This window comes from Salmo trutta, chromosome 16 (genome assembly GCF_901001165.1).
Source record: "Salmo trutta chromosome 16, fSalTru1.1, whole genome shotgun sequence".
In the NCBI taxonomy this organism is placed as follows: domain Eukaryota; kingdom Metazoa; phylum Chordata; class Actinopteri; order Salmoniformes; family Salmonidae; genus Salmo; species Salmo trutta.
Genome location: NC_042972.1, coordinates 20,178,126 through 20,192,915, shown reverse-complemented (window position 1 = coordinate 20,192,915; position 14,790 = coordinate 20,178,126). Strand labels below are relative to the sequence as shown.

At 42.5% G+C, this 14,790-nt stretch overlaps 2 protein-coding genes across 2 annotated transcripts in view; both read right to left on the bottom strand.

Moving 5' to 3' along the window:
• Positions 1–344, bottom strand: part of LOC115150270 (synaptophysin-like protein 1) — a 42,407-nt gene extending 42,063 nt beyond the window's left edge. The window contains exon 1 of the mRNA XM_029693378.1: positions 94–344. Within this exon, the coding sequence (XP_029549238.1) occupies positions 94–108 (15 nt within the window). The 5' untranslated portion in view covers positions 109–344. The remainder of the gene's footprint in view (positions 1–93) is intronic.
• Positions 345–2,659: 2,315 nt separating this feature from the next.
• On the bottom strand, positions 2,660–4,260 carry LOC115150269 (zinc finger protein 184). The gene is made up of 2 exons (XM_029693377.1): positions 3,969–4,260; positions 2,660–3,771 (listed from the first exon to the last, which is right to left on the bottom strand). Exons 1-2 carry the CDS (start codon positions 4,144–4,146, stop codon positions 3,017–3,019), a joined length of 933 nt encoding a protein of 310 aa, XP_029549237.1. The 5' UTR covers positions 4,147–4,260; the 3' UTR covers positions 2,660–3,016.
• Between the last annotated feature and the right edge of the window lie 10,530 nt (positions 4,261–14,790).

Here is a 14,790-nt window from a genome sequence, read left to right as displayed (position 1 = left end):
TCCCAACAATAAAATGTCACGAATGTTGGTCCCCTTCACTAGCTAACGTTAACTGTTAGCTAATATAACGAAAACTCGTGTCAACCGACTTACCTGAACAACTTCCATGTTCGATTTTAAGCAGTTCGCTATACCGGAAGAAACCCTATATTCTCCCAAACGTACAAATATTGTAAAGGGGTGAACCTTAATTACATTCGACTGAACGGCAGCAGAAAACAGCTAAACACACCGCTAGGTTAGCTGACGTTGTAAAACTACTGTCAAACTTTCTAAACTGCATAAGCACACGTGACAAACAACTTGTTCTTCTTCTTTAAGGTTTTATGGCAGAATACACCTATTGATGTATTGTCGCCACCTACTGAACGGGCAACTTGTTCTTAAAGAGAAAGGGCATATTTACTTGAAATTCGAACCAGTTGCAGTCATTTGGGCCCTGATCTGCCCATTCTTGTTCCATTTGAAAATGTGTTGTAATGTTTATAATGTAGCCACAACCCAATGCCTAGCGACCTCTTGGCTTAAAGGGATACTTCTGGATTGTGGCAATGAGTCCCTTTATCTGCTTCCCCAGAGTCGGATGAACTCGTGGATGCTATTTGTGTCTCTACGTTCACTTTGAAGGAAGTTGCAAAATAGCATTTGACTGGAAGTCTATGTGTATTTGCTAGGCATTAACGCTAGTTAGCATTGGCTCGTGAAAGTACCTTCAACTTCCTTCATACTGGACACAGACCAGGTTTCCATCCAAACTTTTTACGCGAGTAAAGTATATGTCGGATAAAACATGTCATGACAGGCCAGATAGAATCATTTTTTTGGGAAACTTTCCAAATGTTGACAATACAAAATATTCTAGTCAAGGTGCGATCTTTTTGTGTCTGTAATATGTATTATGCGACAAATGTTTGTGTAAACACTTATGTGCACATATTTATATAGTAACCATCATATTGAAGGCGATGACATCTACCACTACTATGTTGGGAAATCATGCAGTTTATTAAACTACAGATTTAATAAATGATGAACTTCACAGGGTGTTGAAAGTGCAAGGTGATAAACTTGATGCTCCTTTCCAATAAATATCGTGGGGATTATTCTCATGACATAATCATTCATACTTGGCTGCCATTTGACAAATAAAAATAATCTCACTCGTTTGTCCATAATAATCTCATCATGTAGGCCAGGGGTAGTCAACTCTTACCCTATGAGGTCCAGAGCCTGCTAGTTTTCTGTTCTATCTGATAATTAATTGCACACACCTGGTGTCACAGGTATAAATCAGTCCCTGACTAGAGGGGAACAATGAAAAAATGCAGTGGAACTGGCTTCAATGTCCAGAGTTGAGTATAAGGGATGTAGGCTATATGTGCACTCTAACCCAGGGTTTCCCAAACTTGGTCCTGGGGCCCAACATTGGTGCATTTTTTTTGCTCTAGCACTACACAGCTGATTCAAATAACCAAAGCTTGATGGTGAGTTTGTTACTTGAATTAGCTGTGTAGTGCTAGGGCAAAAAAACAAAACCTGCAACCAGGGGGGGCCAAGACTGAGTTTGGAAAACTCTGGGCTAGAGTGCATGTTCCAATACCAGAGTGGGCACACTCCCTATATAACATTTTTTGTGAGAAAACCATCAGTGAAAATGCGATGGAAAGCAATTTGAACTTGCATTTTTTTATTTAACCGCAATAGGTTTTTTATGGGCACTTCGTCATCATGCACAGCCTTTTATCTGCAACAAGTCAATTTGATGGAAACACATCTCTGGTGGGAAAATATGCATATTGTTTTATTGCATATTTTTTTTATATTCGCATGAAAATCTGTTGCCAATTGGTTGGAAACCTAGCTACTGAGACATAGAAATGGTATCCACGAGTTCGTCTGGGGAAGTAGATAAACGGCATCATTGCCAAAATCTTGAAGTATCCCTTTAACATTTAAGGTGTTGGCTTTACAGTCGCTGGACCCGGGCTGGACCAAGTCCTGGTTGGGGATACCCCCCAAATTTGCTACATTAGTGTCAGAAGTAGGATGGAAGCCTGTGGGGCCATCGGAGAGGCGTATCCACGTGAGGGACTCGGTACATAGAAGTGTGGGGACATGCTCTCCCGAAGGAAGGGGGTAGTGTAGTGACCTTAACCCAACACCTATCAACCCTATTCAAGAGGTTTGTCCCAGTTGGCGTAACGGTTAATGTGTTGGATTGACAGTCGCTGGAATCGGGTTTGAGTCCCGGTCGAGGCTACCACCCAAATTTGCTACAGTAATATAAATACAGTTCATGTCCATGTGTAAACCAATGCAGGAACAACATAACACATGGTCTGTGTGACTGAGCGATAAACAGTTTGATAAGATTAGCATTCCTTTAGAATCCATAGATTTTATAGGATCTCTGTGATAATCTCCCTGATTCCAAATCCAAAATGTTTTAAAATACAGTTGGCTAGCAGTGCAATGAATGTTTAGGACATTTTTCAACCGTGCCCTGTCCTGTGATCTCCAGGGTCCAAGATCTGAAGGGCCTTCAGATTGACGTAGCAAGTCCAAGTCAAGCAATACTAATGGCTATGAAACACCCCAATGAAAAACAGACATGTTCAAACACCACAAAATATGCAATAAAGACAATGTACAATAGTCACATTTTCTGTTTTAAGCAACAGTATTCATACCATAACATGAACAGAGATTAGGCCTACACTTAGGGTCCAATGAGTGCCAAGAGTGAGTAAGTCCAAATATGTTTCTGAATGTATTTCATGTGTACATTGGTAAACAAGTCTATATAACAATTGGGGTCAATTTGGGCTAATGCTATTTCAACTGCCACAGGACAAACAAACAAATGCTGTCCTGCTGAACTGAGTGGAATGGTAGGCATAATATCTCCCACCCCTATAAATAAATAGCAAGAACACTTGTTTTCAAACAAAAAACAGCTATCTTTATTTATTAATTTTTTTATTCATAGATCGACACAAGAGAGGGTGCATCTCCCTCATAGGCCGGATAAATAGGCCCTGTGCCGATTGTGTGTTTTAAGGTGTCTGTTGACTTCACCAGACTGGCTGAAACATTTCCCACACTCTGGACAGCTGAATGGCCTCTCCCCTGTGTGTACCCTTAGATGTGTTCTAAGTTTGGACATGTGATGAAAACTTTTCCCACAGACGTTGCACTGGTACGGCTTCTCATCAGTGTTCTTTTTCACAGTCTTTGCTATGCATATTCTTTGCCCTCTCCTGGCACTCCTCGGTTGATTTGGCTGTGGTACCTCAAACTCAGAGGGAAATCCATCACTGTCTATCTCATTGAAATATATACCATTTTCACTCTGAGCTTCGGCATTGTCTAGATTCATGGCATAGAAGGATTGTGGATTGCTTGGTTCGGATATTTCAAAGCCCTCTCCTTCGGGTTCTGGTTTGATTGCTTCAGTTCTGTTGGTGGGGAGCGACGGAGTGTTTCCCTCTCCGACCTCCACAGTTTGAATTTGGTAAAGATTTAAGGGCTGAAGCGAATCCTGATTATAGTCACTTTTCACACAGGAAGGAGTGAATATGGATTCTGTATCCGATTCCAGCCCTTGAAACTGCTCTTCCAACTGACTGGTCCTGAGCTCATGTTCCTCTTTAAACTGTGTTGGCTCTGGGTCCTCCTGGCCCAGACTGGGGCTCCACTCTTGTTCACAGTGCTGCTGATGCTTAGGGGAAACCTCCTCATCAGAGGCTATAAGCTGAATGGGCTGTTGTGCTAGCGAAGAGAAGAAAAGGAAGATATGTAGTCAAAAATGATATGGTGGATAACAGTGGACTGTTCTGACATTCGCACGTACAGTACCACCATGGAGGGGATGTTAAAATGTATTTAAATTACATTTACACGATTATTTAAAATAAAATAATGATGAAACATTGTCACATTTCTAGGCTATGGGTCTGCAGCCTAACCTGGCGTAAACTGGAACGCGACGTCCAGTAGCCCGCGAAGACGGTCATTCTCTGCCTTTGAACGAGTGATTTCTTCCTGGTATTCGATTAAAATATTTTCCACCTCTATAAATATTTCTTTAGCAGCTGCAGCTAATCTCTCACTTAAAAACACATTTAGCAGCTTCAGCTTTGTCATTTTGTGAATAAAATACTACCGTTTTAGGCAATGTTTCCAAATCGTAGTCCGATGGCTAGTAAACAGTCGAGAAACGTAGAATGCGTAGATTCTGGGTGCGTTCCAGATACACATTTTCGGCGCAAATCTGCTCATATCACAATGCGTAGTCATCTCAGGAACCACATTGATATAACGATCCTACCTGGAATGCTACAGAATCTTATGAATAAGGGTAAAATAGGAGGGAAATGAAAAGAGCAGGAAAACTCGCTCTATATGTTACATATTTGTGTTTCACTCTCTGAATGCTAATAGGCTACTCCCATATAGCTGACTTGTCTAGTTAAATTAAGGTTAAATAAAGAAAACATGTATAGACACTAATCTTTTGGTAAGTAGAGGGATTGAAGCAACACTGTTACAATGGCCGTGTTCGAGCGCATCAAAACAACTACTGACTTACTGATCTACAAATCATAAATGACACTATTATTTGTAGATCAGTCAGTCACAATTTACCCACAATACATTGTGGTTTTGAGCCTCTCAAACAAGGCCATTATCAGCACCTGATCAGGGAACTGTATATAATGAGATGCTTTTGTCTCCACCCTAACTATGGGAGTTGTCCCAAAGGCAGGAAGGCGACAAGCTTAGGTCCAAAATAAGCCCATAGAAACGCATTGTCTTATTTTGGCAAGAGTGAAACCTGATCCATGACTATGGGCTCGTTTGAGTGGTAAGAGAAAAGCAACCGACTGTAGATGAAAGTCGAGGAGTGAAGTCGGGGAAGGTACATCTGCGACAGCCGAAAGTCGGACACTAGTGTGGTTTTCAAACAGCAAGGTACAGATGAACATGGCAGTGTTGCCATTGTTTATAAAAGTTTCTTCATAATGTCGAAATTAACATGTCTCTGACCCCCATATCACACACTCAAAAACTAAACTCGTGTGTGTACAATCATTGAGAGAGCCTCAAATATCACATTCATTTGTTTATATCCACTGTATGAATCGCAGCAAAGTTGGTTCCTGTTTCAGTCGTCTTTGGTCATGTTCAGGTGGGTCAAACAAAAACACCCTAATGATTGACAATAGAGCCTCCCACAGTGCAGGCGATGGATGAAGTTGGTGAAGACCGGCTGAAGGATGAAGTTGGTGAAGACCAACTGCAGAAACTGGCAGTCAAAACATCATGTCCTTTAATCACATTATTTTTGTAAAGTTCATGCATTCGACATGTAGATGGAAGTTAGACCATTTTTATCCCCATAATACAAAACACTTTGAAAGGGTTTTTACCACCGATGGTCACCGACTTGACAAAAGGGGTCTGTTCGAACACGCCCAATGGGTGGACTGATATTGCAACCGACATTAAAGGGGTCAAGTCTAGATGGGATACAGCTTTTGTCAAATTTGGTTTCAAAATTAGATTTTTGTGCATTTTAGCTAACCCTTTTCCTAATCTTAACCTAATTCTGCAAAACCTGCTACGAAAAGTACATTTTTGCCAAAAACTGTATTCCTTTTAACTATAAAAACGAGACGAACTAATCTACAAATCACCTTGCTTCATAAATAGCTACTCAATGTTATTTGTCGATTAGCCAGTCAATCACAATTTACCCATGACACATCACGGTTTTGATGCCATCGAACATGGCCATTCTCAGACGCTAGATACGTCAATTTATTTTCCATTTTTACGATAATCCCGTAGTAGCGCCCCTGTCAACGGGATACACGGGTGTCATCCAGAAACAACCTCTCACTAAGTCTTGAGGATGTTGGGGTTGTTTCTGGATAAAGCCAGCAGCCATATGGAAGACCAGAATCAGTAGAGTTCAGGAACATAATAGCTCAATGTAAGACTAGAGATCATGATGAATAAGTTCTGAAATAGATGGCTCAAATCAATGAGTCCATTATCTCAAAATCAAATAAAAATTATATTGGTCACATGCAGATGTTATTGCATGTGTAGCGAAATGCTTGTGTTTCTAACTCAAACAGTGCAGTAATATCTAACAATTTCACAACAATACAAACAAATCTAAAGTAAAGGAATGGAATTAAGAATATATAAATGTCGGAGTGGCATTGACTAAAATACAGTAGAATAGAATACAGTATATATGTATGAGATGAGTAATGCAAAATATGTAAACATTATTAAAGTGACTAGTGTTCCATGTTTAAAGTGGCCAGTGATTTAAAGTCTATGTATATAGGGCAGCAGCCTCTAAGGTGCTAGTGATGGCTTTTTAATAGTCTGATGGTCTTGCGATAGAAGCTGTTTTTCAGTCTCTCGGTCCCAGCTTTGATGCACCTGTACTGACCTCGCCTTCTGGATGATAGCAGGGTGAACAGGCAGTGGCTCGGGTGGTTGTTGTCCTTAATGATCTTTTTGGCCTTCCTGTGAAATCAGGGGCTGTAGGGGTCCTGGAGGGCAGGTAGTTTTCCCCCGGTAGTTTGTCCCCCCTGCGGTTGCAGGTGGTGCAGTTGCCGTACCAGGAAGTGATACAGCCTGACAAGATGCTCTCAATTGTGCATATGTAAAAGTTGGTGAGGGTTTAAGGTGCCAAGCCAAATTTCTTCAGCCTCCTGAGTGACCATCGGGTTCTTGGTCACCACCCTGACTAAAGTCCTTCTCCCCCTATTGCTCAGTTTGGAGGGGCGGCCAGCTCTAGGAAGAGTCTTGGTGGTTCCAAACTTCTTTCATTTGAGGATAATACAGTGACACCGTCGCGGCCCATTAACAAGGACTGCCCCCCCCCCTTCTCTGTGGCTGACGTGAGTAAAACATTTAAACGTGTTAACCCTCGCAAGGCTTCTGACCCATACAGCATCCCTAACCGCGTCCTCAAAGCATGCGCAGACCAGGTGACAAGTGTGTTCACGGACATATTCAATCGCTCCCTATCCAGGTCTGTTGTCCCCACATGCTTCAAGACGGCTACCATTGTTCCTGTACCCAAGAAGGCAAGAGACTAGTCAAGGATCATATCACCTCCACCTTACCGACCACCCTAGACCCTCTTCAGTTTGCATACCGCCCCAACAGGTCCACAGACGACGTAATCGCCATCACACTATACACTGCCCTATCCCATCTGGACAAAAGGAATACCTATGTAAGAATGTTGTTCATTGACTATAGCTCAGCATTCAACACCATAGTACCCTCCAAGCTCATCATTAAGCTGGAGTCCATGGGTCTCAACCCCGCCCTGTGCAATTGGGTCCTGGACTTTCTGACGGGCCGCTCCCTCAACACTGGGGCCCCACAAGGGTGTGTGCTCAGCCCCCTCCTGTACTCCCTGTTCACACACGACTGCATGGCCATGTACGCCTCCAACTCAATCATCAAGTTTGCAGACGACACAACAGTAGTGGGCTTGATTACCAACAACGACGAGACAACCTACAGGGAGGAGGTGAGGGCACTCGGAAAGAGGTGTCAGGAAAACAACCTCTCACTCAATGTCAACAAATCAAAGGAGATGGTCGAGGGGTTCTGGAAACAGCAGAGGGTGTACCCCCCTATCCACATCAAAGGGTCAGCAGTGGAGAAGGTGGAACTCTTCAAGTTCCTCGGCATACACATCACAGACAAACTGAAATGGTTCACTCACACAGAGAGTGAAGAAGGCGCAACAGCGCCTCTTCAACCTCAGGAGGCTGAATAAATTAGGCTTGTCACACCAAACCCTGACAAACCTTTACAGATGCACAATCAAGAGCATCCTGTCGGGCTGTATCACCGCCTGGTACGGCAACTGCACCGCCCTAAACCACATGGCTCTCCAGAGGGTGGTGTGGTCTGCATAACGCATCACCAGGGGCAAACTACCTCCCCTCCTTGACACCTATAGCACCTGATGTCACAGGAAGGCCAAAAAGATCATCAAGGACATTAAACACCCGAGCCACTGTCTGTTCACACCGCTACCATCCAGAAGGCGAGGTCAGTACAGGTGCATCAAAGCTGGGACCAAGAGACTGAAAAACAGCTATCTCAAGGACATCAGACTGTTATACAGCAATCACTAACTCAGAGAGGCTGCTGCCTACATTGAGACCCAATCACTGGACACTTTAATAAATGGATCACTTGTCACTTTAACAATGCACTCTAAATAATGCCACTTTAATAATGTTTACATATCCTACATTACTCATCACATGTATATACTGTATTTTATACCATCTATTGCACCTTGCCTATGCCGCTCGGCCATCGTTCATCCATATACTTACATGTACATATTCTTATTCACCCCTTAAGATTTGTGTGTATTAGGCAGTTGCTGGGGAATTGTTAGATATTACTGCACTGTCGGAACTAGAAGCACAAGCATTTGCTACACTCGCATTAACATCTGCTAACCATGTGTATGTGACAGATTTGATTTGATGAAACCAAGATTGAACTCTTTGGCCTGAATGCCAAGCGTCACGTCTGGAAGAAACCTGGCACCATCCCTACGGTGAAGCATGGTGGTGGCAGCATTATGCTGTGGGGATGTTTTTCAGTGGCAGGGACTGGGAGACCAGTCAGGATCAAGGGAAAGGTGAACGGAGCAAAGTACAGAGAGATGCTTGATGAAAACCTGCTCCAGAGCGCTTAGGTCCTCCGACTGGGGGCGAAAATTCACCTTCCAAAAGGACAAGACCCTAAGCACATAGCCAAAACAACGAAGACAACACTGGAGTGGCTTTGGGACAAGTCTCTAAATGTCCTTCAGTGGCCCATCCAGAGCCTGGACTTAAACCCTATCAAACATCTCTGGAGAGTCCTGAAAATGGCTGTGCAGCAACGCTCCCCATCCAATCTGACAGAGCTTGAGAGGATCTGCAAAGAAGACTGGGAGAAACTCCCCAAATATAGATGTGCCAAGCTTGTAGCGTCATACCCAAGAAGACGTTACAAGCCTTGATGACAGCTTTGCACACTCTTGGCATTCTCTCAGCCAGTTTGATGAGGTAGTCATCTGGAATGCATTTCAAGAAGACTTGAGTAAAGGGTCTGAATACTTATGTAAATGTGAGATATATATATATATATATATATATATATATATTATATATATATTATATATATATAATATATATATATATACTGAGCAGCAGGAGTGGAGCCCCAGACTGGCCAAGGAGGACCCAGAGCCCACTCAGATTAAAGAGGAACAGGAGGAGTTTGGGACCAGTCATGAGGAAGAGCAGCTTCAGAGTCTGATATCAAAGAGTTCATATTCTCTCTTCCCTGTGTGAAAAGTGACTATGATCAGGACCCACCTCAGCCCTCACATCTTCCCCAAACCTAGATTGTGGAGAACGTAGGGGACTTTCTACCAACACACACATCTGAATAAATCAAAACAGAACTTGATGGAGAGGGCTATGGAGTATCAGAACCAAATAGTGAATTGAAGCCCCTTTTCTTCAATAAATTCTGATTGTTCTGCAGCTCATATTGGGAACAGTGAAAGTGACAATGGGATGAACAGTGGAGGACTAATGTCATGGTTACAGCCACTCAAATCAAAGAGAACATGGACAAAGAAAGGATACAGCTCAGTTAAGACCAGGGAAGCCAGTGAGTTGAAAGTTCCATTGAGGGCGGCTCACTCAGGGGAGAGACCACACAGGTGTCCTGTCTGCAGGAAATGCATTGTGAAAAGTAGCATTTTAAAAGCACATCAGAAAATTCACACAAGGGAGAAATTGTGTTGCTGCAATGTATGTGGACAAAGTTTCAGTAAGAAGGGAAACCTGACAGAACATACAGTATGAGAAGTCACACGGGGGAGAAAACAAATTGCTGGTAAGTATGTGGCAAAAGTTTCAGTCAGAAGATAATCCTTACCAGGCATATGATGACACACACAGGGCAGAAAGTGAATTGTTGCAAAGAACGTGGCAAATACTTCAGCCAGAAACATAACCTGATAGTCCATATAAGAACACACACTGGAGAGAAACGATATCAGTGCAGTGAATGTGGCAAATGCTTCAGTCATATTATATGCCTGAAAGAACATATGGTGACTCGCACAGAGGAGAAATACAAAACACAGTGTAAAGAATGCTGTAAATTATTGGCAGATCATAAAATGAGTTATACAGGAGAGACCATATCAGTGTTGTTATTGTGGCAAACAATTCACTCAGTAGAAAAGCCTAAAATATCGTCTTAGTATTCACACAGGTGAGAGACCATATACGTGCCCCATGTCTTGTAAGAACTGAAGGTGAGGATGAACCCAGAGGAAGGAACATGACAGTCCTGCTTAGGGAAAAATCTAACTCTTACTTGTTGGTGGACCTTTTAATACTAAAAAGCTGATGTTCCATTTAAAACAAATTTGAGCATGGCACAAAAGTGGATATAATATGTTTTATAGAACTTAGTAGATATTTCATAAAAAGAATGTTCCACATTTTAAGTGTGTCCCAAAATGTGAGACCTCTCCCCCACTTGGACTATCCCCTGAAGTACTAGTACATTGGTGTTATCAAAATATTTCAAATATGCTTCAGATGCTACTGTAGCACATGGGGATGTGTGAAACTTACTCCTCAGCCTGAAGTATCCCCGCTTACGCCAGTGAATAACTAGCTTTTCGTGTGGCACCGACTGGTCAAATATGCTAGCAAGGCAGGGGTCCTAAGTTCGTGCCAGGTATGGGTCGAATAGGGAGGAAGTTGTACTTGCTGACAACTCATGTCCAGCAGGTGCAACAAACTCTTAGCGTTCCATCGGAAGTAATTCATTGTCAATGGAGCAGTCCACAGTGCCAAGCTGGAGGTGCCGCACTAGGCTGCGGTGCATTCTGTGTACCACATGCATTCAATATTTTCAACTCGTGCTTTACCATGGTACAAACAGAAGTACACACACAGAATCCAACTAGCTAGCTTTTAGCTCATTTGACAAGTGAAGCACATGTGTACCACGTACAGAAAATGCAGGCTAGACATCTGGCAAAACCAAAAAGCATATGCATCTGGTGGACATCGGGCATTATGGCTCTACATGGTCAATCCGACATCTGCAGTGGCTACACAGCATTTACTGCAATGCGGCCTCAAGATAAGTCAGAGCATTCATACTTCTTGTGCTTCGCGGAGCAGAGCTGTTGTGAAGGAAGTTGTCAAGGAAGTGAGTTTGTGTTTAAACATGAGTTCATGCCCCCATCTACCGTCAACCTATCATGTCAATGCGGAGAATTTGGGCGGTACATGGCGATGCGGTACGGAGCTCGATTTGGCCTTCACAAGCCTCTAGAGGCGTCACACCCTCTGCACTGAGCCTCCGGACCACATTTACAAATCAAGTATAAATTCGCATTAAATGTTAGGCAAAGAAAACAGCCAAATATATCCAAATTGGTTTTTAGTAATCACATCGTGGGCCTGTTAAAATACATAAATCATGACAGATTTGACAAATATCCACTTTGTTAGAGCAGATTTGTTGAATGTGCGCCAATCCAACGTCCTTCTATCCCACGCGGTCTGCATTCCATTGACCTCTATACCGCATCTATCCCCATTACCTCCCTGATCGCTTTCCAGGAGTTCAAACTTGCTTTCGTGTTTTTGAAATCCCTACACATGGTATTTTAAAGATGTTGTTTATTTGTGAACTTGTTCTGATATCCTTTCGTCAAAGTTCTCCATATTTGTTATCAAGGAAGTTGTCAAGGAAGTGAGTTTGTGTTGATAAAGGATGTACCGCCCCCACCTACCGTCAACCAATCATGCCAATGCGGAGCTATACAGAGCTATGCGGAGCCGTATGCATTACTAAAAAATGTGGGAGGCGCACAGCAATGTGGTACGGAGCTCGATTTGCTCCGCAAGCCTGCGTAGGCTCCGCAATTGCGTCACACCCTCCGTACGGAGCCTCCGGATTGCATTATAGGATCAAGCATAAATTGGCTTTTATGAAGCAGCGTGACATCCTTTACACTACCTAACACCTGTAGTAGGAGGACAAACACATCCCCAGAAGGTGATTGATATTGGTTGAATACATTGTAAATCTATTGAGGAATAAACATGCACAAGAAGCCCACAATGTTGTGCCTAACAGAGACAATGCATTTTCAGCATATATATAGTTACCTTCTCATTTTGTTCAGAACTATACACAGTAAATTTCAGTGACTGTCTTGTGGCTGTACTAAAATCAGCACATATTTAGTTTCATGCAGAAGGCACCTGGTTGAAATGTTGGAGTGTCACCTCACCAGCTCTAGTCTGCCACCTCACCAGCTCTAGTCTGCCACCTCACCAGCTCTAGTCTGCCACCTCACCAGCTCTAGTCTGCCACCTCACCAGCTCTAGTCTGCCACCTCACCAGCTCTAGTCTGCCACCTCACCAGCTCTAGTCTGCCACCTCACCAGCTCTAGTCTGCCACCTCACCAGCTCTAGTCTGCCACCTCACCAGCTCTAGTCTGCCACCTCACCAGCTCTAGTCTGCCACCTCACCAGCTCTAGTCTGTCACCTCACCAGCTCTAGTCTGCCACCTCACCAGCTCTAGTCTGCCACCTCACCAGCTCTAGTCTGCCACCTCACCAGCTCTAGTCTGCCACCTCTTATGTCTGTGTAGTGGGTTTGACACCACTGCATGGTGTTCTTTCTCATAAACCTGACATTGCCCCAGTCCATGTAATGTCATGCTATGTTGTTGTGAGCATCTTAGAGTGGATTGGTATATCATTCTTCTTGTTAATAAATCTTTCAATTTTTACTTAGTGTAAATCATTATATTTAAATTGTAACATTTGTTATAGAAGGCTATTTTATAGATCAGTTAATACAGGACTCAAATTAGCTCAAAGAAATTGAGTAGTTTCTCAATCTTTATTTATTATTAGACATAATACAGTATACAGTGGTACTACAAAGCAGGATGAGTTAGCCAGCTAACTTTGATAAACAATCAGAAATAACTATTGGTTTTCTGGTTAATTTATAAACCTAAACTTAGATATGCCTTTTTTGGTTGTTGACCATGCCCATTTCAGAATATGATCTGATCACTGATCTTGCTTTGTAGCATACCCCTCTGGTAGAGATGTAGAATATTTCACATTAGCCTACTACATAACTTTCGCTGTGTTTGATAAGCATATTTTTTGGGGACCATAGAGAATGATAGAGGCCTCTAATAGAGAATGATAGATGCCTCTAATAGAGAATGATAGATGCCTCTAATAGAGAATGATAGAGACCTCTAGTGGCCAAAAGACTATGTTAGCGTAGGCAGCGCCATTGAGGGCTTCCGCCATTTTAAAGTAGTCAACTGGGTGGGACTTCCAACTTCATTGGCTGATCCTTTCTCGTAACCATGTTGGAGTCATGTCTAACTGAGTCATCAGGAGGGATCAGTCAATCGCGAAGAAGAAAATGTATCACTGACATAAATATGAGTCCTCTATCTATCTCTATGTTTGGGACACTTGGGGACAGGTGATTGTTTGGTTCAGATGCGGTACATCGTGGAGGTACGAATTCAAAGACTAGGAATAGTTCGCATTGTTTACCTCGGAAGCGGATGCTTGCTGGCCACCATCAGAGACACAATGTTAGCAGCAAAACAATAAACATATGCACTTTCCTTTCCCTCAAAATGTCGAAAATTAAGCTGTTGCAGGTTTTTCTAAATGAGTGATTAACTGCTACATAAAACAGCTTAATCTATAGAGCTCGCCACCTTGAACTTCCTAAAACCAGGGAAATGATTTACCTCTGGTTCGTTCAGCCAATTTTACGGGGAAAATGAAGGGAGAAAGAATCGGGGTTTGGGAAAACGCAGAAAGTTAACAGAGGCTTAAGATATATTGTACAATTGATTATATGAGATATCAGTCAGTTAACATTACCTTTTTGAATTATTAATCCTTAATGTGCTTTTTTAAAATTACATACATGCTTCAAAATTAGCTGATGAAGATGATCTCATAGAACAAAACATATAGCCTTTGATGTCCTAAGCCTGTGTTTACCACATACCTTATTTTCGGCGTTTAACCAAATCCCTACAAAAACTCCATACATTTTCCCATAAGCTTTGTCCAACGAACCATGGCGGAGTTCGTGCATATACAACATTGCCACTGCTCTGTATTGGATAAGCAGTTTCTGCCTATCTACATAGATCATGAAAACTATGCGCACACTTCAATGGGGCAAGTCCGTGAGTTTTGATTCTGGATAACCAGATACCAACAATTACAAGAAACTGCTATGTGGGGAATCGTAAATTACCCGTTTCAGCTAGTTTTTTTCTTGTTCTTGATACCATGTCTTGTTTTGATTGATTTCGGGTCAATGCTAAAATTCGCTAGCTAGCTAACCAACATCTGTGATGATGCATTTGAGAGACAAGTGCTAATTGTGCAAATATATTTGTTTTAAATAAACATTGGAGACAAAATATAGTTTTCATGTTAACAACAATCTAATCCAACCCCCGCAGTTTTGCCCCATAGTTGCGCACGTGTCGGTTTTGTTGCTAAACAACCAACCTGTCTATACCGTACTGTCTTTGGGTTTGCAACCGGAGTATCTACCTCTGGCTGCATCATCCCTGAAAATGTGATGCATCCGGTAGTTGGCAACTCCGTGCTGTTGCTCACAAG